Source organism: Pangasianodon hypophthalmus, chromosome 2, assembly GCF_027358585.1.
Source record: "Pangasianodon hypophthalmus isolate fPanHyp1 chromosome 2, fPanHyp1.pri, whole genome shotgun sequence".
Classification (NCBI taxonomy): Eukaryota; Metazoa; Chordata; class Actinopteri; order Siluriformes; family Pangasiidae; genus Pangasianodon; species Pangasianodon hypophthalmus.
Window position 1 is genome coordinate 11,665,338 of NC_069711.1, and position 25,922 is coordinate 11,691,259.

Genomic DNA, 25,922 nt, shown 5'->3' on the forward strand with positions numbered 1-25,922 from the left:
CACACACACAGATCAGCCATAACAAAACATAACATTAAAACCACTGAGTTAACCGTCAGTTCTGGAAGTCGATGTGTTGGAAACAGGAAAAATGGGCAAGCGTAAGGATCTGAGCGACTTTGACAAGGGCCAAATTTTGATTTGGGCTAGATGACTGGGTCAGAGCATTTTCAGTACAGCCGGTCTTAGGGGATGTTCCCAGAATGCAGTGGTACTAAAAATGGTAGGAAGGACAACCAGTGAACCGGCGACAGGGTCCTGTGCGCCCAAGGCTCACTGATGCACGTGGGGAGTGAAGGCTAGCCCGTCTGGTCTACAAAGCGCCTACAATGGGCATGTGAGCATCAGAACCAGACCATGGAGCAATGGAAGAAGGTGGTCTGATCTGATGAATCATGTTTTCTCTTACATCATAAGGATGGCCAGGTGCGTGTGTCTCTTACCTGGGGAAAAGATGGCACCAGGATGCACTATAGGAAGAAGGCAAGCCAGCGGAGCAGTGTGATGCTCTGGGTAATGTTCTGTTGGGAAACCTTGGGTCCTGGCCTTCATGTGGATGTTACTTTGACATATATCACCTACCTAAACATTGTTGCAGACCAAGTACACCCCTTCATGGCAATGGTATTCCCTAATGGCAGTGGCCTCTTTCAGCAGGATAATCCAGCCTGCCACACTGCAAAAATTGTTCAGGAAAGCTTTGAAGAATATGACAGAGAGTTCAAAGTGTTGACTTGGCCTCCAGATTCCCCAGATCTCAATCCGATCGAGCATCTGTGGGATGTGCTGGACAAACAACAAGCCCGATCCATGGCCCCACCTCGCAACTTACAGGACTGAAAGGATCTGCTGCTAATGTCTTGATGCCAGATACCACAGCACACCTTCAGAGGTCTTGTGGAGTCCATGCCTCGATGGGTCAGAGCTGTTTTGGCAGCACAAGGGGGGGGTCCTACACAATAGTAGGCAGGTGGTTTTAATGTTATGGCTGATGTATAATGCACTACACTGTGGGCAAATTAAGCTTTTCTAATACATCCTAGAGAGATCCAAAACAGTTCTGAGTACTGGATTCATAACTGAAAATGTTGGATAAGTAAAAACTGCAAAAATTGTTCCAGTTTACCAGATCTCTATATATGTTTTTTCTTTTTCTTTTTTTTTTTTTTTTGTCTTTTTTTCTTCTAGTCTTTGTGAGTTTTATGAGATTTTATGAGATACCTCACACTTATCAATTCATATTCATATCAAAACAAAAACAGCCAGGCTTTTGATGTACATTTAAAACATTCTTAAAATGTGGGTGGTGAAACATTTATTTCCGAACTGCTTTTTGCCTACATAGAACCTACTTAGTGTATGTGCCCCCCCCCTTCTCTTTCTCTCTCTGTATGTCTGTCTCTCTCTCCCTCTCCCTCCCTCTCTCTCAGGCCGATGAGTTGACTCCAGGTTTTGGACAGATGTCTTTGAGCCGTCAGGGCTCCAGTGAGGCTCCAGAGCCACCAGGACTCTATCCACCTCCACCTGCCGTGTTATCCCAGCATCCTCCACCACAGCCAGGCTACATTATTGCCCCACCTCCATCCAGCTACCAGCCGCCCACAGCCCATCCACACCCCCCTCCACCAGCTCCACCACCCACTCAGCCCGTATTGCAGACGGCTCCGCCCGCACAGGGCTACATGCAGCCCCCTCCTCCACCTCAGCAGGTGTGCCTTAAGCATACAGCTTTGGCAGTGTAGATATTTTAAAATGGCTACTTACAATCTGTCTTGAGCACTTCTCAAACTGTAAAATGCTAGGTTTGCTTAAACTTAAATCTGGAATGCAAGGTGCTTGATTGTACCCTCTGCTTATTAGGAGGAAAGAAGGAAGTGGCACATAAAATGAGTGAAATGAGATAGAAATATGCATTCTACATTTATTTACTAAAACTGTGACGTTATGTCGTTTAGAAATGTTCAGCCGTTCCAGGGAAGGAAGACCTTGTTTCTTTTTGGTTAATTAAATTACCACCCAAAAAGTCTCTAGCTTTGCTAAGAGATAAAGAGGGAAAGATGTATAGCTGCTATGTTAGGTAATGAGGTGAATGTGCAAACAGTCAACAATTCATTCAAGAATTAACATAAACAGTGCACTCTGGTTGTGTGTGTGTGGTCACACTTCCAGGTGTAGAGAGGTCACTTCAGAAGCATGTGAAATACAGTTATAAAAATCTTTTTTTTTTTTTTTTAAACAAACATTACTTGAGTATTAGAGCTTCTCTAATATCTTTGGCTCTTTGGGAATATCCTGTTCAAAATACACTTGCTATATGTGTATGTGTCTGTGCAAAGCGGTAGCAGTGAAGGGTATATCAGCTGTTACACACTATAACTGAGCATAAGCAAGTCTTAATCTCACTCCCGCTTTCTCTGTCAGATCCAGGTGCAGTATTATTCTGCTGGTGGACAGTATCCAAGTTCAGGACAACAGTACAGGTCCATGTCTCACCAGGTGTCATACCCTGCGCAGCGCTCTCAGCCCATGCCCCCGCCAGCACAGCCCTCTGGTCAGTCTGTCCCTGCTTGCCTCACTATCTTTTTTTCTGTCCATCCTAAGCATCTGTTGTGGTTTTTTCCATATTTTCTACATAGGGAAGTGTAGTTTTCACATTAGGGGCCAGATATGTTTACTTGCAGCCCAATAAAATGTCATAATTCAGCTGAAGGTATAATCAAAATTAGAATAGGGTGAACCAATAAGGCCAATCTGCACAAGCATCATGCTCCATGCTGACCAGCATGTTGGGGGCAAAAAATAAAAGTTCCACTGAGAAAGAGTCACACTGCCAGAGGTGGTGTGAATAAACTGCACACATATGCCATGACACATGACGCAGTATTTGCAATAAATATTGCTGTCCTACAGCCATCCTTTCATTATTCTATAGCCATCCTCAACTAAAATTGATATTTCTGAAGCTGATACTATACAACTGAGAGGCTCATGTCAACAGAGCTCTCCTTATAGCCCAGTGACCAGATATCCTTCCTGTTCCTTATCAGAGGAGCGTGAGGATCCTATCCTACAGCCAAATCCTTGTGGTTTTTTCCAGGCTGAAAATGGCACAGCAGTTGAACCACTATGTTCTACTTCGGCCTCAGCAGCATCTGACAAAGGGACTGGGTCAGCCCTTGCTAGCTCACAAATGCCATTTACAGGCTCTAAACTAGCTGCAGCAGCCCCTCTAAAGAAGGCAGTTACTTGAGTCAGATTTGATGGTGCTATGCAACCTAGATTACTGAATGCACTCTCTCACTCTGCGCTGTTTGTGACAGAATTCACTATGGCACAGTGCAATTTTTAAATTTGCTGTTGTCTGAGTGTTAATGTCAGACGTTCTTGTGAAAAACATGCACAAAAATGTTAAAGCTGTGAAAGATTTTTTTCCCCCCTCTGATTTTGTCCCTAATTCAGTCGTGGCTAAATTCCAACCACCAGTTAGGTCTCACCTATCATAGGTGAGACACGTGAAGCCGCCCCCTTACAGCTCACAGATGCCCATAATTGGCTAGTGTCACTGTGATTGATAAAAGAGAGAGAGCACGCCACCTGTCCCACCTAGAGTGCACAGCCAATTTTGCTCTCTTATACTCCCAGCCATGGATGGCTGTGGTGTTACTGGGATTTGAACTTGTAATCTCCAGATGATATGGCTAATGCTTTTCTTTTGCGCCACTTGGGAGCCCCAAACAGCAGAGTATTAAGCTTAAAAATAGCGCCTCTTCAGTGATGAGGGAAGGTGTAGTGAGCAGAGGGAGATACTCGCCCTGCATAGAGTTTGCACGTACAATTAAACAGCAGAAGAAAACAGCATCAATTCATACAGTTAGTGTTTTGCCTGTATAGCTTCTGTGTCTGTTTTTAACACCAATATTTATAATAATCATAATCATAATTCATAATCGTGTTGGTTCAAAATTAGGCTATGTGGAAAAATTAGACTATTAATTTATGTCAGTTGTAAAGAAATCTATTGTCTCAAGCTTCATTAGTTGCTACACAGAAAAAGCAGTTAATCATGTGCCTGAATTAAACTCTAAAATAAAATGTTTTGCCTTTTAATGTGCTGAATCTATGTCTAGCTCACAATGCTTTCAGCCAGATTTCTCACCAAATTATGTTTTGTCTGTTAGCTGCCCTTCTTCATCAGCAAGGTAAGGAAATAATATGCCCAAGTCCTGCTTTTTTCCCCCAAGTTGAGGTCATTTTCTTTATCATCTGCTGTATCTGTGCGTACCTCACCCATCACCCAAATTCTTACAGTTTGATTTTGTCTACATGCCAAATACAGTGCCAGATTAGTGTTGTCTCATTTAAATGCAGCATCAAAAGTATTGAACAGTATAGAATAGAACCATTTAACGTATTGTAATATTAAAGGTATACCTTGTCAATACCTTGTGCAGCTTTAGCCCTGATTAAATATTTTGTAGGGATATAATTCTTCTGCATGGCCTCTAATCTTCTCCAAGCTCAGGACCTTGTCAATACCAGACCCAAACAAAGCTATATCTCTGAACCAAAAAGTTTGTTCTATCAAAGGCATGATAGATCCCTGAAAGAGTTCAAAACAAGGGGTCCTACAGTGTTTTTTTTTTTGTTCAGAAAGAGTGTTTTTCATCTAATTCTAGCTCTCAGAAGTTCTTAAAGGCCCTTCTCTTTAGTATGTTGAGAATCTCTGAGATAGGTCAAGTACAGCAATCACAGGACTAGATCACATCAGTGAATTTGTGCAAGGCTTATATATATGACCCCACTGTCCCAGAACAAAAATGCTTTTTAAAGTTTGCCTTCCAAGGACAGGCATTCCTAGTCAAAATCCTGCCTTTCAGCATCTGATGTATGCATGTATATTTCAGTATGAGATGTATACAGGGGGCTTCTTTCCCCTGATGATCAGTGGTATCAGGATATTGCATTTCTTGGATTACTGGCACTTATGTGCTCCCACCAAGGAACTAGCCATTTGGGACGTGTGCACCCTCCACACCATTCTGCCTCACAGTGATTCACAATTCAATAGCCTGAGGCTAGAACCAGGGGGAATGGTAGCAACCCTATCACCCCAACGTGTGGCAGATATAATGCTTGCCAAACAGATTCAGCTAGGCTGTCATGTGCAACACCGTCTTATTTTGAGGATGCTAGGATTGATGATTGCAGCCTTATCAGTAATTCCCCAAGGCTTGCTGGAGCAATGGTCTTTTCACAATTGTATTCTCAGCCTACAGCTGGATTTCAACAGCTACAGATGGAAAGTTGTCCTTTTTTCAGCAAGAGAGACCTTATGTCCCTGAGCTTGCCAGCAAAAGCTTGGTTTCCAATACTACCATTGCTAGGGGTCACAACACTTTGGTGACTTTCTTGAGCAGAAATGTTGTCCCAAATGGACAGAGATTTGCCCACAGACCTGGCACCCTCAGCCAGACAAAGGGGACCTGGCTGAGGGTGCCAGGTCTGTGGGCATTTGCCGGGTCTGTGGGCCTGGCCCCATGGGCTGCATCTCCAGTGGAGGGCTGCAACATAGCCCTTCAGTAAAAACTGTTCCTCGAATGCTATGCACTTCATTGGCTGGATCCAGTACAATGCCAGATTCACATATTAACCACAGCACCATGGATGGCATGTCTCTGAATGCTAATAGGCTTACTACAGCCTTTTTGAAAGAGGTGAAGCATTTCCATCCACTACAGTTCCTTGGGAGCCCCATGTGGGATCTCCCATTGTGGTGGAGTCCTTTAAGACCCCTTCTTACATGGTAGGATGGCGTGCCGAAACAGGTGTCTCTGAAAACTGCCCTTTGCAAGCAGTCTCTTCAGCAAAAAGAGGGAGAGAACCTATATCCCCTGGCGATAACCTTGGCTTACACCCATTTGTGGTCAGTTGATGCTGGATTTCAATCTAAGATCCCATCACCCAGTTTGGTGAATCAGTCAATTGCCCATGCAACGTTCCATGAAGTGGAGCCTGCAGAATGTTCGTTGCTGTGCCCTATATGTGCCCCAAGTTATTGGACAGCAGATATCCCATCCTCCGGCCAACTCCCATGGACTAAGGAACAGGGGGCTTTCTCGTCTAAGGAGATGCTGACCAACTGGGTGGTAGATGTCATCACCAACACAATGACATATAGACAGGCTGATGTCCAGTTGCTCCTGTGAAATGCCAGTCTTCATGGAACATCTCCTCAGCATGCGTATTATTTAGAGGTGTGCCGCACCAGGGAGTTTGCACCAGGGAGTTTGCACTGCTGCTACCTGGGCATCTCATGTTTCTAGGTTCTGCAAAGTTAACATAGCCCTTCCTAGTATTCTGAGTTCTGCAGTCATCTCTGTGCTCCTTTCTAGAATCTCCTGACATGATTCACATACATTATTCAGTTGATTCCAACCACCCCTGATGTTAGGAGGATTTCATAGAACCACAATTAAATATGTGGTTATTATAACTATTGTTCATGTTACGCATTTGGATGAATGAGGTTTGGATGAATGAAAGTCTTTCTTTAATCATGGTCTTGTAATAAACACACCAAACAAATGCTTTACAATGTTATGTGCAGCAATAAAATTGCAGAAATTAATTTGAACTTGGCTGTATAACATTTTGAGGAAAGCAGACAGCAGAGCTGAATTGTGCTTTTTATAAATAGTGCTGTCTGTCTGCAGCCAGTGATTTGTAATTTGTTAACCAATTACATCAATTACATACATATTAAAAGTGACCAAATAAAAGACTGAGGGAAGGGAAAAGATAAATCTACAAATAAGCATGTAAGGAGAGTATAGATGCAAATACACCAGATTTCTAGTTTAAAAATCTAATTACCTGCCTCCTTTTATTGTTTGTTAGACCTATATAAAATGTAATTGTTTACTATGTTCAGCTTATGTTTACTTATCTTCAGGAGCTTTTGTTATTCAATCTGAATTTGGTCATTGTCTTTGTCCAATCAGCTCCTCTCCAGCCCATCATGCCCAGTCAGCAGCCAGCATACCAGGGAATGATGGGAGTTCAGCAGCCGCAGAGTGCCAGTATCATGAATTCTCAACGTCCAGGCATGAGTGGACAGATACAAGGCATGGTGGTACAGTACACACCTATGCCGTCCTATCAGGTACTGTAAGTGTGTGGCATGTGCATTTGGAAATGGTTTTAACAGGTATAAAGAAACTTTTGTTCACCAAATGCCCCTGTGCTTACCCCAGGTGCCCGTAGCTAATGAAACCCAGCCTGTGGTGCAGCAGCAGTACCAGCAACCTGTCATGGTACCCGTTAGCCAGTCTGTACAGGGTGCAATGCCAGCCGCCCCGCCCATGCCAGTCTACTACAGCGTCCTGACACCAACACAACAGAACAGCACAAGGTAATGATACCACAATACATAACATTTACACACGGCTATACACTTCTTCTAAAAAGCATATGTAGTTTGTTATACTATGTACTCTGAGTTTTTGTATGTATATGTGTGGATCTGTATGTGCGTATGTATTTCAGTCCGTCTGTGGGCTACCTGCAGCCTCCCAGTTCAGATCAGTACCAGATGACTCAGTCCCCTTCCCCCTGCAGTCCTCAGCAGATACAGCAGCAGTATTCAGGTATCTGCATAATTTGGCACAATTTACTTGGTTAGTTAATGTTGCATTTCTCAGTAGTAGTATCAGGATCAAAGCAATTGTGTTCAATGTACACTCCCAGAATACATGGCTAATATAAGTAATTTATATATTGGTTATTTTTTGGTTATTACACAAAATTCTCTGGATATAATATTTGGTTTCATCTGCTTTTATTAATAAAGCCAACTCTAGATGTTTTTCTGTTTTATAAGTAGCTATGCACTGGTGATTTAAAGAGAAGTTTTTAAAACCCTAAAATATTTTGGCATTTGCATACCCAAGACCTTGATAAACAAATTCCAGTAACCAAATCAATTCTTCCTCATTGGATAAAGAGTGTTCTTACAAGATTTGTGTACACAGTGAGAAGAACTGTTTACAATTTGTGGCTGTTTTTTTAAACAGCAAATTAACAAAATGTACATGACCCTGCCCTACTTACTCCATTTTACTATAACTGAGTGTGAGCTGAAAACAAAACCTGAAGAAGATTTTTTTAATCACTAACTGTGAAACTGATGGTTATACAAATCAGATCAGGTACATCAGCCAAAGTTCCACTATTTACAGGCTAGAACCTAAATCTGTTCAATCTGCTCATCGTTGGTTGCTGGACACAGTGTCAGCTTTGTTGGACATGTCAGACAGAGCATGAAGGATAGACTATCCTACTGCAAAACATTTACTTCATCATACTGAGCCTCTTAAACATACGTAAACACACAGTCAGCCTTCAACTCTAATGGCAAGTGTCAAGTTATATGTAACACAGTTTTTCCATTTGTTGTCTGCATCATGTTAAAGCACCTCGTAGTTACTGTTTCTTGCAAATAATAAGTAAAGATTGTGTAGCTGAAAATGTCAGTGATGAAAATCCCAACAACTATCAGTGCCCATTAGCTACTCAGCCATTCTCCAGGATTTACACATGCTTAAAAGTACACAGGAGTTACCTAAATTGATGAATTCATAAGAATATAGCACCCTGTATTGAACTGAATTGAATACATTTTTATACATTTTTCAAATTAAATAATTACTGCTGACTTGAAACTTACATCTAAATATCTGAAACAGTATTCCAGCTTTGAAGCCAGTGACTGGCTCAACATAAATATTTACTGCAATCTTGTGCTGTGTTGTAAACTTATTGAACCTGGTACAGCACCTGCTGACCTTATAAGGTCAAAGAAGAAATGGTGGTCAGTGCCATGATCTTTGCCACAAATAGATATTCTTACCTTTCACCCCCTTTCATCTAGTTTAGTCAGGCATCTGAGATCAGGGATGTGCTTACCCATACTTCCATGAGACAGTAGTTAGTGTCAGTTCTGCTTATACCACTACCTAAATGATACACCGTGACAGTTTTTTTTTTTTTTATTTATACATTGTTACCATCATTTTGTGTAATCAAATTCAAAGGGTTTTGCACAATTAAGCAGACAAGAGTGCATTGACCCACCCATGTGTGTTTCATTACTGATGTTTCATTGCTGATGTATTACTTACACAGTTTCTCATGAATGTGATTTGTTTTCAGCACCATGTGAGACAGTACCGAACAGGATTTCTCTGAAGTAGTGTATTAATGATGTATGTGTGTGTGTTTAGGAGTGCCACCTCCTGGTCCAAGTGTTATGGTGATGCAGTTGAGTGTTCCGAATGGACCACAGCCTACCCAGAATCCTCCCATGGTGCAGTGGAATCCCTGCAAGTATTACAGTGTGGAGCAGAGACCCAGCAAACCTGAGCCGCAGGTATTATACATGCACACACAAACACACACGTAAGCTGTCATAATTAATTTCAGTCTTCAGAAACCATAGGAATTTTCATAATACTTACAGATTTAAAGGCAAAAAAAAAATCCACATTTGGATGTTTAAGATCCCTTGTTCTACTTTCAGTAGAATCTATGTTTTCCTAAATTTTTGGATGAATATTCTGTGTCACTTGGCGTATGGAATGTACGGAAAGGGGTTATTTGTTATTAACTTTAATGTTATTTATTGCATACTTTAATATCACAATGTTTTTAAAATTATCCACAAATTTTCTAATTAAACATATCTTTATGTGTACTGTGACACTATACAATGTGTTAATAGTTAAAATTTACAAGAAGCACCATTATATTATACCTTATCTAATCAACAGAACATTTGGCCTAAATGTGCTGGGGGCTGCACCAGAGTTAAAGCTCACTTGCTTTTATTTCAGTTTATCTGCAGCCAGCTAGTCTAAGTTTAAAGCTCTAAAATATCTGATTCCTAAGAGAATAAAAGTGACAAAAAATTGTTGACACAGTATATATAATGCTAAACACTACAAACAGTATTTAAACACTAAAACTAATTAAAAATAATGTATAAAGTATATACAAAACTAATTTAAAATAATGGAGAAATGATAAAGAGTAGAAATAGACACAATGCTCAGTGCTACACTGAATAATCATCACACTTCATTTATCTGATTCAAGACTGCAATTTCGCAACCGAAATGATGAAAAATGGTTTTCACACATCAAAAAGAACACAAAATATTATGATTAGTGTGTACACAATGGAAGAGTAATGGAAAAATGATGGTAGGAGATCAGTACAGAAGGGAAGATATCTTTGATCTAACCAGAAGTAAACAGACACATAAATTTGAGAGCAAATCCACTGTTACTGCCTCTTTGCGATTTTCTTCATGTTTGTATGGCATGAACCATGGGAGATGAAAATGATCACTTTCTATAGCAGTCTTTAATTCAAAATCAACTTTTAAGGGAATTTGACTGTCCTAATACACACATTAATTAGTGGGACCTGTATTTGTGAGGCTACTACTTCTAATCTCTCTCTTTTTCTCTCTTTCTCTCTCTCTCTCTCTCTCTGTAGGTCAGCACTCAGTTGAGTAGTCCGCTGGCATCTCCTACTCAGTCACCCACTCCCACTCCATCAAGCAGCGGAAACAATGTGTGTCCTGGGCTCGGCCCACTGCCTCTCATTTCCCAGTTTCCACGGCCTGGTGGACCCACACAAGGTAACACACTAATTTCACTACACAATATGTATTGTCATTTTTGCTCCACAGTGTGATTTTCAATACAGAGGTAAAATGAAACGCTATCATTTTGCATTAATTGGTTTGGTCATGTTGCCGAACAGTATATGATACAAGGTTATTTAATACAAGTAATTCTCTTAGAAGATGAATAATTAAATAAATATAAGCAAAGAAGATATCACAGTTAGGCATGTCATGATTACGTTATCGACTTATCATACGATATATGGACATGACCTTGACCAGTTTTGATATTGATATTGTCAATATGATATTGTCCATTGTGTTTGCATGCATGTTTGTTTACATAAGAATGAATGTCACCAACATTTTAGCCATTCGTGCTGCTTCTGACCTCTCGTCTGCTCTAGGGCTGTCAAATTAAAATCCAAACTTCGAATATTAGTCAAATGTAAGATAAAAATGCGCATTCAAATGCAAAAACTGTGTGGATTCAGATTTAAGATGTGTAGCAAGCACTAGCACCGATTTTAATTAAAACATACTGTTGAAAAAGTGACACTCAAGATATTAACAATGCACTGTTTTCTGAAGAAGAAAAATCTAGAAAGAATAGTTTTAGTGTTTCAAATAATCCAGTCATAGTCAATGATGTCAGGGATTGACCCACTTAAGCTGCATGAGCTGAAGCTGAACAGTGAATGAACACTGGTCAACTGTATCGCTTCACTAGTGGGTTAATTAACTCACCCAAACACATCCTATACACATAAGAGATTAATCAGACATATACACAACATAAACTTAATATTACAACTTGCTTCTGCAAAAAATGACACGAATGCACAAGTGAACTTGAACTAATGTAATACTCTCTTTCTTTAACAACGCACTAAAACACAGACAAAGAATAATTAAACCATAAAGAGTTCACAATATTGTGTTACAATAGTGTACTCGTTGTTCTTTCGGCTGCTCCCGTTAGGAATACCACAGCGGATCATTGGTCCGCATATTTGATTTGGCACAGTTTTTACGCCGGATGCCCTTACTGACGCAACCCTCACCAGTTTTATCCGGGCTTGGGACCAGCACTGGAAGTGCACAGTCGTGTGCAACCCCTGTGGCTGGGGCCGGTTCCCTGGCCAGGAATCGAGCCCAGGCCGCAGCGGTGAGAGCACTGAGGCCTAACCACTAATCCTCCAGGGATCCCACAGTAGTGTGTTATTGTTGTATTGTAAAAATATTAAAATTTCAAGAGATCAGGTACATGTTTAAGTTAATATATAAAATGAATAAAATTGACTAAAATTAATAAATGTGACATGAGAAAATATTGACTAAATCTAAAGGATATTTTTCGTTAGAAGACACAAACAATGGCTAAAAACAGTGTGAAAATGAACACTGGAACTGACCTGAGAGCCAAGGTTAAATCTTTTGATTTTATAATTTTCATATAAATAAATGCATTTTGTTAACAGCCAGGTTTGTTCTTTGCAATAAACAATAACGCTACGCTGTTTGGTTTGTATTTATTTGTTGCGCCCTCTTGTGGACTGTTGATTTAAAAATCTGCTGTTTTTGACATTCCAATTCCAATGTCTGAATATTTTTAAGAGTTAAAAGTTCATTGCTCTTTGAAAGGGTGTACTTGCATTACTATGCTATTATATTATCATTATATCAGTGGCATAAAATGGTCTTAAAATGACAATAATATCATTTATCGCAGTTATTTCTGGGACAATATATTGTCCAACAAAATAGTTATTGTGACAGGCCTAATCACAATTCGGAGCAAACAGCGTAATGCAGGCTTCTCTACAAACTAAAAAAAAAAAGTCTTTATTTGGAAACTATAAATATCCTGTTCAGAGTGTCTGCTTAAATGCCGTGTTGTGACTCATGTTTGTTTTCTCCTTCCGCTAGTAACTGACAGTTGCAAAGTACTGATGATGTTTGAGCTATTAGCGCTGGCATGTGATTCTCACATTGAGCAATGTCTGCAAACTGTTAATGTTCAATAGATCGCTTTTTACTCATAACTGTGGTAGTCGCCTGGAAAACTGTCATGTTTCTCCAACAGGAGACCTGTGTGATCATTTGGGTTTTTCTAGCAGTCGCCGTTTGAAAACTATTTGTTTCCCAACTCTATTTGCATATTTGAAATAGTTCTGGGATTTTTTTTTTTTGGCCCCTTACATTTGTGGTTCTCTTTTGGGAATGGAACAGCAGAAACCAGACCCATTATTGTATTTCTGATCAGAAATATTTTCATAGTATCGAATCTAACTGTATTCGATTGACAGCTCATATTGTCTTTCAGATGCCTTTTGGGAAGAAAATGAACATTAATGTGTGTGTCATTACACCCTTAGTACATAAAGACAGGCATGCGCAGTCACAGACACACAAAGACACACACACGCACACAGGTAATTCTCACTGTAGTACCTTAGGTAGAACTCACTGTCAATTATGACATTATAACTTAATATTGAGTGTTCTATCCATTATGTGTGTTACGCAGTTCTCAAGTATGCACACAAATAATAAATTGCTAATTGCATATAATACACACTGTAATCACCTTATACTTTACAGTAACAGTACACATGTTGCATAGCTTGCTTATAATGTTTTGCTGCATACCTGTTTAATTACACAACATGCAGTATTGTTGTAACAATGTTTTTGTTACTCATTTGTAATTACTAGAGCATTATGGCTTGGTAGCTACCTAAAAGTAAGTACTTAAGTCTGTAAGAGGTTACTTCCATACATAACTATTAACTGTACTAAAACCCTTAGTTAATTACATAGTATTAGACACTTTATATAAAGCGGGACCATCATGAGTAGCTTGTGTAAGTGCAGTGGCCTGAGAAAACTCCACAGGGTAAAATTTCGACAGTTCTGGTCACAAATTGAATTGATTAGGTTTATGCCCATTTCTCTATGGCATGTAGCTATCCAATAACTTGATGAAAGTGTGAGATTCACAGTGTGAGGAAATCATACTTAGCCAGCAAGGATTTAGACATCTTTAGGAAGACTAACTTTTTTACAGTACCATCATCTTTTTTAAACTGACTCCTTAACTAACATCATCTTTGAAGAAAGATAGTCAAGGCAAGAATAAAATAACATTTCCATGTAGTTTTAATGAAATATATTTATGGTTTCTTATCATTGTTGTATCAGCCAAAGCGATATCAGATGGCTTTTCCCAGACGGCCACACAGAGGCATGCACAGAATGATGTCAGTTGTATGTGTCACTGTCACCCTGCTAGCCAGCAGATCACTGTGACCTGATTAAGTTCTACTGTACACATACAAACACAAACACATACACATTGGATCTGGTTTCCCTACTGCTCTACTGATAGTGTGACCTGAATATGTTGTCTTTGGTCCTATTCCAGAAGCCCTAAACACTTTGCTTTGTGTATGATACAGGAGATGGGCGCTATTCGTTACTGGGACAGCCTCTGCAGTACAGCTTGTGTCCTCCAACCATCATGCACAACCATACCCAATCTTCCTACAGCTCCCACCAGGTGAGCACGCACCTACACGCTTAGTTTTTTTCCCTACCTACATGCTCTAGCAACTTATCTGCCCTCTCTCATACTCTCCTTCTCATCACTGGTCCTTCCTCTGTGAGAGCCATGTGAAATCACTGAATTGGTGTGTGTCTGCCCACAGAGCTCAGGAGTGATAAAGCATGGAGCCCGAGGAAAGAAACAGACACTGAAATCTGCCTCTACAGATCTAGGCACTACTGACGTGGGTATGGCCCACACACACAGTGTAAATGTCAATCTACTTCAGTGCTAAACGTACAGACTGGGGAATATGGCCAAAATATCAGATAACATATCATAACAATAATAATGTATTTTGTCTTTTAGAATTTTGTCTATAATTTAGAACCAGAATGATTGATTTTATGTTGCTGAGTGACATGATGCTGTGTTCCACCTTTGTTCCACTTCCACACAGATGGCAATGCAGCAGTTAAATTAAAAAAGTAAAAAAAAAAAAATGTCTTCCCTGGATTATCACTGGCAGGCTGTTTTGCTACTCGATGCATACCTTCAAAGTGTCAACCCATTTCTCTGTGCAGTGGTGAGTCGTGTGCTGGAGGTTACAGACTTGCCTGAGGGCATCTCTCGCCCAGAGGCCGAGAAGCTCTTCAACCAGCTCTCGATGTGCGGGGCCAAGATCCAGTGGCTGAAGGAGCCGCAGGCATCCCGGGGAACTGGCACTACTCCAGCGCATGGAGCTGGAGGGGGCGGGGCAGTAGGAAAGGGCGACACCCATGACCCAGCACACCTCTACACTGTGGTGGCAGTGTTCCCCAACACCATGGCTGCACAGAGCGCTTCCTTTAAGCTCAACAACAGCGGAGGGAGTCTGTTCAAACTGCGCGCTGCCAAAAAGAACTATGACCTGCGCGTACTAGAGAGAGCTAGTTCACAGTGAGGAAAGAGAGAGAGAGGGAGAGGAGTGGGGTGGAAGAATGGAGAGAAGAAAGAGATCATACTGATTTTCTCAGTCTTTTTTTTGTATCATTACGTAAAGAAGACATAACACATGTAAGCATGTGTACCTCTGTTGTACCTCTGTATATATAATTCCTTATGTACACACAGACGCACACACTTACACACACAGCCATGCACTGGACAGAGGGTGTTGGACAGGCTCCTCCCCATCTTTTTCTGTCTCTCTTTTCATCCTGTCTCTCCTTCAGTCATCATATGCCTTCTCTCTCTCTCTCTCTCTTGCTCTCTCTGGCTAATATTTCCTCTATCACATTCTTTTTCTGATGCTCCTCTCGCTCTCTCTGTCTGTCTCTCTTTCTGCACTTTCAAGATGGCTTTCTCTCTTTCTTTCTCTCTTGCTTTCCGTTTGCCTTAATGCTGTTGTGGATTTCTGTATTGCGCTGTTCTTTCTCATATTCTCTCTCTCTCTCTCTTTCTTTCTCTCTCTCTCTCTTTCTTTCTCTCTCTCTCTCTTTCTTTCTCTCTCTCTCTCACAGATGAAATATTGAAATATTGTTCCTCTTTTGTTCGATATATTTATATAAGTGATGTAAGGATTATAAGAAATCTATATATTCAGTGCTTTTTTCCCCGGTGGATAAGTTAAAGTTCCTTTACAACCTGTCCCCATCCATGTCTTTCCTCCCTTTTCCTCATTTTCCCCCCACGCTCCCTCGTCCCTTCCTCCTTCATCATTGTGTTTTTGCATCTTTTTTTTGTGTGACAGCTGTGCAGAAAGTTATCTGAGGTATTTAATTGCACAAAGATTGCAAATGTCTACTGTAAATTCATTCTGTTCTTTTTTGTTTGTTTTTAAAAATATAAAAGAAGACAAAAAAATCCCTTTGTGTGTGTTTTTTAAAGGGGAACTGAAGAGGAGTTTGTAGAGGAAGAGCAATGAGTTGCAAATGCATAATGATTTATAATAACTCAGGTCATATTACTGATGAATATTTAAAAAAAAAAAAAAAAAAGCAACTGAAAACCCCTTCAAATTAAAGAGATGAAATGAATACTGGAATCAGACTGGCCAGAAGATGCTCTGACAGTAGTGTAATTCAAATCACAGGTTTATATTAATGCACTTGTTCTAAAACATTTTTTTTTTTATATAGTAACAGCTCATTCAAAGGAACTTGTATGGCAGACAATCCTCCTAATCTAACAATAATAATACACCGATAATGAATGTGTATGGTCATTGATATAGTGAGATTTCTGTAAGGAGACTCCAGTATCAGAGTCTCAAAGTAAGAGAAAAAAGATTGATAGAAACAAGTCTGGTGAAAGAATAACTGTATAGCTGCTATCCACTGATAACAGAACCTAACGACAATAAAGGTAAATATAAACAGTTAAAATGTATGTGTTTATTAATAAATAAAAACATTGTTATCATAGGCAAATTGTTATGAAGAATACAACACCTTTAGTTGATAAAGCATTACATTACCCCACATAATGCACATATTCCAACACTTGGTTTACATGGACTTGAATAATGTCAAGTGTGTTATTATCATCTGCTTAAAGTCCTATTCAGAAGGGACTATCAATTGGAGGATTTGAAAGAATTGTCCATTTGGCTTGTTCATTTCTTTCAGTGGGGTGTAAACTCCTGACAGGTGCAGCTGTTTCAAATACTGTTTGTGGTCCACACATGTTGACTCACACTTCCAAGGGGACTGGTGCATTACTCCCAGAATTCCCCACCTGTTGGGACGGGTGAGGGGTTTGGGTTCAGCTCTGAAGGCCACTCACTTCCCTAAATCCCAGCCAGTTTGCAACCAAATCAGCACATATTGACTAAGGTAAGATTGCATATTTATAAATTAGTGCAGAGATTTTTCATTGGTAGACCATGTTTTGACTTGTAAGTGATTGGAAAAGCTACAAGCAGGGTTTTTACCTCCACTTTAGAAGATTTTATAATAGCTGATATGTGCTTTTGCTTGAGTTTTAAACACCAACTAAGTAAATATGTTTTGATGAATTACTGTAATATGCATTCAGAATCTCACTTTCTTAATGATGAGTCACAAAGATAATGAACTGCATCCTCAAAATGCAAAATGCATCTTTAGTTTATTATCATATATTTGACATGGTCCCTGCTACACTACTTCAAACAGAAATCTGCCACCACACATTAACTGCCTCATCTATTACCTAATCTACATATAGCTACTTGGAATATTATATAAGGGAAGGCTTTTTATGTTTTGCTTGACAGTTAAATATGCTTTTCATTCAGAATTATTATGTAAAAAGAACAACAACAGCAACAACAACTACTACTACTACTAGTAATAATAATAATCATAATAATAATCATCCAAATTTGGGTCTTGTATGTTATGAGATGAAGATGTCATGATATGTTTAATGTTACAGCGCCCCCTGCTGGTTGTACAGAAGCAGCTCTGCTTTCAGACATGTCCCACTTTGACCAGTAAGTGTCCAGCATATGACTCGTTTTTTCCCCCTTCACATCTAGGGCATATTCCACCGTTTTCACCCTAATGTCTATCCAATGCATCTGTGCCCTATGGACAATGACCCAGTAATAGAATTTTTACAAGTACTGTGAAAAGTTCATAGAGTAGTATGTGTGTGTGTGCATATATATATATATATATACACACACAAACACAGTAGATGGGTTGTGCTGATGAAAGATTTGAGTTCATGTGACCATGTTTTTAAAGCCAGATCTTAGATCATCAGAGATCACCCATCAGTAGTAAACTTCACCACATACACTATAGTATCATTTCACATAAATCACTGCACCTCAGCTTTTTGCTGCCCACAGATTGGATGACAAGGACTCCCTGGACCTCCATGACAATCCTCCTGTTCCTGACAACATCGTGAAGGAGGATAACAACACAGTAGGTTCAGTTCTCAGCTCTGATGGCTGGTTTTACTTCTATGATCTGCAGCACTGGCATATTTAAATCATTGTGGAAAAAAAGGTATTTGCTTCTTTCCTAGATAGCTTGATATCCCTGTATCAGCAGTTGGTTGTGTCTGTCTTTACTGTGAAATATATTTAGGTGCAAAATCAAACCCCATTTCTGCAATCCCTGCTTAAACTGATATCAGTCCCTGTCAGAGTTATTTCTAGATACCCATGTGTGGGAGTTCTGCTGTGAAAGAAAGGCCAAGTCAGGTGCTGAACAGCATTCTCGGGAGGTGAAAACAGATCACAGGCAGCAACAGGGCCTTCTTGAATTGGATGGTCTCAGTAGACTGGAGATTCTTTGCATGTTAGTCATGACAGGGACTGGCCAAATCAGAAACATTTCAGGTTTATTTTGAGTGTTCTATATCAAGGGTTCTGTAATTTTTTTAACCAGGGACCCCTTTAACAGTAAAATACATTGCATGGACCCCCTCAGAACAGTTTTATTTCATGAGCATTATTTAAATGTGTACAGTAAGATTTTGTCTACTTATTACAACCTTCCTGACACAGCCCTCCCCAATTTTATCTGGGCGTGGGACCGGCACCGGAGTGCAACGCCGTATGCAACCCCAGTGGCTGAGGTTGGTTCCGTGGCTGGAAATCGGGGGTGAGGGTTACTTAGCTTACTGAGGGTTAGATTAAACACATTTATTTAAATGGGTTTAATTAAATGTGACCAGTCTAACATGCAAAAAACTCTCAGATCTCAATTATACATATAATAACTTTAATAATAGTTGGTTTTGATTTCCTCTGCTGTAACTAAATTTAAAAATCATGGATGGCTGTGCTTCACTTTGAGAAACACTGTTCTCAAAAAATTTAGAAACTTGAAATTTGATTAAAGCAATATTTGAATATAAAGAAATACATTTTAAGTTCAAATACTTGTATATGGACTGTGATGTGTATTTTTATGTAAATATCTTTTTTGTCTTTTTGATATTAAGAAGTCATATAAAAGTGTCAGATGAGGGGGAAAAAGCAAGCAGTTATAATGGTTGAAGAAATATCTAAGTTCACACAACAAGTAGTACCAGAGGTCTGGACTTGTTGCATATCTGCTTTGAATGAGCCTTCCATGTTCACACCATGATGTTTTTTCTCCTCTGTTATTTCTTCTTCTCCCATAAGACATCGAAACAGATTGTGTCCAATAATAGAGAAGTGTTAACACAGAATGGTGCATGTGTGGCAGTGGGTTTTCATCACAGTACTGGAGATGTCACACCTCTGTGTGATTCGTTCTCTCAGGTCTACTTTATCTACGATGAAGAGATAGAGGAAGAAGAGAAAGAGAAGCCTCCCCCTCCTGAACCAGTTAAACCCATCAATGATAAACCACACAAGTTTAAAGATCACTATTGCAAGAAGCTCAAATTCTGTGATGTGTGCGCACGCATGATTGTTCGTAAGTGTGCTGGCTATGAACCAACACGATGTTGCTGTCTTGTTTCGGCTCAGAGATGTTTACTCACCATTTTCTGTTTGCAGTTAACAATAAATTTGCACTGAGGTGTAAAAACTGCAAGACCAATATTCATCATCAGTGTCAGAGCTATGTCGAGTTCCAGCAGTGCTTTGGGAAAATTGTGAGTAGTAATAATATGCTTGTATGCTTGTTTCATATACAGTAAATTTAATAATAAATGAACTTTTTCTGTATGCCTCTTCTCTCTCTCTCTCTCTCTCTCTCTCTCTCTCTCTCAGCCTCCAGGTTTTAGACGGGCCTACAGCTCTCCTCTCTACAGCAGTCAGCAGAATGCCACTGTTAAAGAGCTGCTTCCGTTCTGTAAGTGGTTTACCTTTTCAAGTCTCAAACAGTCTTCATCACTCTCACCTAAAGCCAGTCTGAATGTCATATAGAACTGATAATGTTGTTGTATTTTTATTTTATTTTTTAACTTTCTTTACAGCACAGTCTAACCGCACTGACCCGGTCTTTGAGACGCTGCGTATCGGGGTTATCATGGCAAACAAGGAAAGGAAGAAAAGATCAGAAGATCAGAAGAAAAATGTAAGGTGACCAATAAAGTGAGAGACAGAGAAGAAGTGTTTGCATTTTATATGCAACACTACTGTATACACTGGTGAACTTTTCTACTGTCCTAGATGATGATGATAATGGAAGAAGAGGAATCCCAACCTAAAGCTGAGGAAGGGGAAGGAGAGAACCGTGAGTAATGCTAACAGATTATAATTTGATACAAATGTTTAAATAAAAAGATTATTTATGCGTGCAAGTAAATAAGTGCGGGTAAATGTGTGAGTGTAATAAGTGTAACGACACCAACAACTCTGCCCAGGGAGCCAAGAGATGGAAAAGAAGGACAAAACCACAGATGATAAGGTCAGAGACTACAGCTTAGTGCTCATTATGATGATGACAACTATTTGGAATGTTTTGTATAATACAGCTGCTTATGGCCAGCTTTATATTGCCTGGGAGGATGACATTTATGGATTTAGGATCCCATATGTGGGCATAAATTCAGATTTCTCTGTGTTATGGTGTGTTACAGATGAAGAAGCCTCAGCCGGGAAAACTTGGAGTCTTCTCTCAGTCACAATACTACTTGGCCCTGTATTGTTTTAAAGCCATTGAAAAAGATGACTTGGACCTGCAGTAAGTGAAAATCCAGACCAGGCTAGAATCTAATGCTCTGCTCAATATCAATTCTATTTTGATGTTTTCTAGCTTTTATCCTCCCCCCCATATTTAATATTGTCATTGAGTCTGCTGTGTGTTAATGTGTTTATGCCTGTCTTTGATCAGTAACAATGTTTATCCTTGATTATCTGTGTGTGTTTCAGTCCTGGGGATCATGTTACAGTGATAGATGATTCCAATGAGGAGTGGTGGCGAGTAAGTATTTAATTATTTAATGTGAAACATTATACCATGGCCCTGTTGAATTCTCGATTCTGATTGCTCAGATGTTGTTGATACATTTTCTATAACAGGAGGTCTGACAGTAGTTCCAGCAAATCAAAGGTTTATATTAATGTGCTCACTCTAATGTTATAGTTTCTGTGGTACAAAAAGAATAACTCATATTGGGGCATGCTGATATTGGAAAATAATCACCCTCAGGGTGGTAATGTCCTTCTGCTTCATGTCAGGCCACATTACCTCACCCCATCATCGATTATTTTCCTATAACAGCACACTCTGTTGAGTTTTATTCCTTACTGATGGTACAGAAAATACAGATTAATGTTCTATATTTAATACTCAAGCCTGTAGGGCACAGTAATGCAGTAATCCTGTTTTGGAATCCATTGCCTATCTAAGAACTACTATTATGATTAGGGGTGTAACAATACATTGTGACATGATGCATCGCGGTGCAAAAATTTGATGATGTGCATTGTGGGAATGTGTGATTCATGTAGAGTATATCAGCATTCTATTAATTACGCATCTAATGCAGTTCAACCTTTTTGAACACCAGAGGTCCCAATCTGCACAACCCATAAAATATATAGAAAGCACGCTGGCTGATAGCTCCAGATTGCAACGGTCGACATGAATTATAGGTTATATGGTTACATGATCAACTTATTACATTTAAAAAGAGCTCTTCAGTAGCTTTCAAACGACACCATCCCTGAGCCCATGCCTGAGGAAGAGGCCGCTGAACTCGGGCATTTTAGCCGAATTTGGAGCTCTATTTCCGGTTAAAATGATGCCTCAGGCACTGCTATGGAGCTCATCATGTTTCAAAATTGTTTCACAATCAAAATTGTGGGACAATTTATAAATTTATTTATGTAAGATATGGTGAACCTGTAGTATATTTTGTTTACAATACACAACCTCTGTTTGTAGCAATTTTTGATTTATTTAGTTGTATAGTGACAAAAATGCACATTGTTTTGCATTGTTTATTATACAGAAATAAAAAAGGGTATTTTCATACATAATTTTACTGCATGAAAATTTTATTCTAAATATTTTGAGAATTGAATTGAATCATGAATCATGAAGCCAGTATTGTAAATCGAATTGAATCATGACTAGAGTGTATCGTTATACCCCTAATTATGATTGATTATAAAATGCAGTTATGTATGCAGCATGGTGGTGTGTCTGTTGCAGGGTAGAATTGGAGAGAAATCCGGATTCTTCCCGGCAAACTACATCATCCGTGTGCGCTCAGGGGAGAGTGTGTACAAGGTGACACGCTCCTTTGTGGGGAATCGCGAGATGGGCCAAATCACACTGAAAAAAGACCAGGTTGGAATTCTCTCACACATACGTCATGTGTACACCCAAATTACTAATGAGTTATGTAATGTTTTCAAAGAAATGCTCAGCTAAGGCAGCATGCAGCCTTACATTTCCTCTTACATTGCCATTTTGCAAGGCACACCAACTAGCCCTATCAGGAATGGTCAGTGACCCGGTTAGTGTCTGTATGTGTTTCATGTTAATGCTGAAACCATTCTATCTTGTGCAGATTGTAGTGAAGAAGGGAGAGGAGGTCAATGGCTATATGAAGGTCAGCACTGGGCGCAAGCTGGGCTTTTTCCCTGCAGACATTCTTCAGGAGATCTGAGTGTGTGTATGTATGTGTGTGTACTGTATATATATATGTGTGTGTGTGTGTGAGACAGTATACCTGTATCTGCTTCTCTCAGTGAGTAGTATAATTCTCTTCAGTGATGGTGCTGCATGTTTGCTTGCTTTGGGATGTGGCTAACATGGGTTGAAAGGTAATAAAGCTGATTAAGCTTCATTTGATTGTTTTTTTATTCAAGTAGTCACTTCTTCTAATGTCAGCAATTTTATCAACAGATAAAGACATTAAAAGTAAATGTGCGTGTGTGTGTGTGTGTGTGTTAAGGGGTCAGGTAAATGCCATGGTCAGTGTAAAACAATACAGAAAGTGCTGTAGTGGTTTTGTCAAAAATTGCTTATTACAGTACATGAAGAGATTTTCACAATACACAGTGTGCGGGATGGGGGTGCAGTGGATAGCAATTCTGCCTCCCAGCTCCATGGTTCCTGATTTGATCCTGATCTTGGGTTACTTTCTGTGTTCATGTTCTTCTTCCCACTGTCTAAAACATGGCAGGTGGTTTGGTTATGTTAAACTGCCTTTAGGTGTGAATGAGTGTGTGTGTGTGAGTGTGTGTGTGAGTGTGTGTGTGAGTGTGTGTGTGAGTGTGTGTGTGAGTGCGCGCCGAGCCGAGATAGACTGGAATCCCATTCAGGGTGCATTCAGGCGTCACGCCCAATGTTCTTGGGATAGGCTCTGGTTCCACCACGACCCTGACCATGAATAAAGTGGTTACTGAAGATGAATGATGACAGTGTGCATCACACTATTTATGCTTGCTAATACAGCATCAGCAAAACAATAGTGCCATGGTTACCAATAGTGCTATGTTCACTGAGTTTTATTTAATGAGTTTGGATGTAAAATTTGGGGATTAAGAGTTTATAATCCCTCTCTGGTAGAAAAATGCTATTGGATTTACGTTTATCTCATTTGGCTGACGTTTTTATTCAAAGTGAATTACAACTGAGGGTTAAGGGCCTTGATCAGCAGTGGCAGCTTGGTGATGCTGGGATTTGAACTCAAGACCTTTCGCTCATTAACCTAGTGCCATTCAGCCACAACAGTATTAATGAGGTCAGGTGCTGAAGTTGGGTGAAAAGGCCTGGGGCACATCAGCAATTCCACTTCATCCCAGTGGCGTTCAGTGGGGTTGAGGTCATTGCACACCACTTGAGTTCTTCTACACCAACCTTGGCAAATCATGTCTTCATGCACCTCGTTTTGTGCACAGGGGCATTGTCATGCTGGAATAGGTTTGGGCCCCTAGTTTCACTGAAGGGAAATTGTAATGCTGCAGCATACAAAGACATTCTATACAATTCTGGAGAAGAACCACATGTGTGTGATGTCATCATTTCAACAGTATTACGGACATGTAATAAAAATGTCTTTTTGTCTTTTACCTAACATTAGTTGTGTGAGCTCCATCTTAGATCCTGTCTGTGTGTCATACCTGATCACTGATGCCATGGTGTAGGTGTGCTCATTAGCCAAATACAGAACACATCACAGGTATATAGTTTTGAGCTACCTGTCTAAATCTCAAGTTCTTGTTGAAGAGGAAAGACAGAGTAGAGAACAGAACTCTCACACTCGGCCACGTCCAGAGTGTTTATTAGCTGATCAGTGTTTCTGATCAGCGTATTTTGTAATTCAAAAGATTTGTATGTTCTCTCTTTACTAGTAGCTTTACTATTCTTACACTAGCTACCGTTAGCTGGCTTGCTTGTTAACACAACTCCCTGTAAGGATAATGTGTGACGAAGTAAAATTTAAGGATTCCATTCTGACTCCACTGAAAGACATATTTATTGTCTAAAAGCAACTGCTATTTATTGATTTCATTTACATTTTAATTTTATATGCAATAAACAAGATGTACAAATTATATTTTATGTTAAAAATGTTATCCAAAAAAATGTATGCTCATAAAGTTTATGAAATCATCATTCACCTCATCATTGTCCACTTCATTTTCCACATCATTGTCCTGTCACCTGAGGTAAGTCACGCGTGGTATTTAAACTGATTTCTTACGCTCTTACATTGACGCTCAAATAATCGCTGATTAATTCAGTAACTTCTGTTCTGTTGGCTAAATTTCTCAGATTTTGTTAGGTCATTCAAACATTTGAAAATTTTCTTTGCTGTACATCTGTACAGAGTATGTAAGCATTTTTCTCTGAAGGTGATGATGGTGCAGGTGTGTTATTGACATTTTGACTAAAAATTGAACTGATTACACATATTTCACTATGGCACGTAGCTATCCAACAACTTTGGATATTAATTCAAACTGTGAGACTCACTGTGTGAGGAAATGACACTAGCAATGTTTAAGACAAACCATGTTTGTTAAACCGGCTCCTTACACACTGTGATCCGTGGGTATTAGTAAGATATCTGGGTTTCCTTAAAGTAGAGATGTCAAAGTACATTATAGGCCAAAAAACTCAATTTTTGGTCAAAACCTGTTGTTTTCCAGAATTCAGGAACAGCAACATCCATTGGGTTTTTGCAGACCATCAGACATATCTTGCTTTAATGTCTCATAAATCCATCCTTTGTAAAAGAGTCATAAACATTCAGTATGTCTATGATACTGTACAGTATGTCTAACATTCAGTATGTCTATGATAAAATATCATATTTTCATATCACCCAGCTGTAGAAAGCAGCTCACCTCTCCCCCTGTTTATCATTCACACACACACACCCTCTCTCTCTAGATCTAGATTTTTTCATTCTTTTCTATTTTAACCTCCCCCTTTTATCCATCATAATTTCAATCATCACTTGCTATCTTTTCTGTTTTCTTTCTATCTCTTTTTTATCTCAAAATTTTGTCAGGTTTTAACCAGTCTGAAATGCGCCTGTGAGTCATAATAGTATGTAAAAAGCCGGTGCACATGTGCATGCAGATACATAACCACACAGCTCATCTTCCTGTCAGTAGCAGGGCATGAAGCGTGCACAGGTAACTATTAAGATTCAGAAGTCGCATGATTGGCTGACAGCAGCCCTCTTCAGACACGGGTCACATCCTGTTGATGGCTGGCTTCGTGCTGTTCGGCAGAGGACACGCCAGGGTGACCTCAGAGCTGCTATGTCATAGTTGACTTCTGACCTCTGTCTGCCAA

General features: G+C 39.6%; 2 protein-coding genes across 12 annotated transcripts in view; both read left to right on the top strand.

Moving 5' to 3' along the window:
• Positions 1-15,567, top strand: part of LOC113526407 (R3H domain-containing protein 2) — a 57,661-nt gene extending 42,094 nt beyond the window's left edge. For 9 of the 11 annotated variants that reach the window (XM_053229165.1, XM_053229169.1, XM_034312220.2 and 6 more), the window contains 10 exons: positions 1,431-1,709; positions 2,422-2,551; positions 7,002-7,162; positions 7,254-7,411; positions 7,546-7,646; positions 9,282-9,427; positions 10,559-10,703; positions 14,153-14,253; positions 14,402-14,486; positions 14,823-15,567. In XM_053229165.1, coding sequence (XP_053085140.1) covers positions 1,431-1,709; positions 2,422-2,551; positions 7,002-7,162; positions 7,254-7,411; positions 7,546-7,646; positions 9,282-9,427; positions 10,559-10,703; positions 14,153-14,253; positions 14,402-14,486; positions 14,823-15,181 — 1,665 coding nt within the window. In that variant the 3' untranslated portion in view covers positions 15,182-15,567. Of the gene's footprint in view, positions 1-1,430; positions 1,710-2,421; positions 2,552-7,001; positions 7,163-7,253; positions 7,412-7,545; positions 7,647-9,281; positions 9,428-10,558; positions 10,704-14,152; positions 14,254-14,401; positions 14,507-14,822 lie in introns of all 11 variants that reach the window. The other 2 variants (XM_053229182.1, XM_053229185.1) reach the window with 2 other exon arrangements.
• Positions 15,568-15,706: 139 nt separating this feature from the next.
• On the top strand, positions 15,707-24,369 carry LOC113534407 (SH3 and cysteine-rich domain-containing protein 3). Its single transcript, XM_026927166.3, has 13 exons — positions 15,707-17,054; positions 17,638-17,695; positions 18,059-18,137; positions 19,469-19,625; positions 19,709-19,806; positions 19,925-20,006; positions 20,131-20,231; positions 20,327-20,390; positions 20,521-20,564; positions 20,737-20,840; positions 21,029-21,080; positions 22,317-22,454; positions 22,678-24,369. The coding sequence occupies exons 2-13, from the start codon at positions 17,679-17,681 to the stop codon at positions 22,774-22,776; spliced, it is 1,035 nt and encodes a 344-aa protein (XP_026782967.1). The 5' UTR covers positions 15,707-17,054; positions 17,638-17,678; the 3' UTR covers positions 22,777-24,369.
• Positions 24,370-25,922: the final 1,553 nt, after the last annotated feature.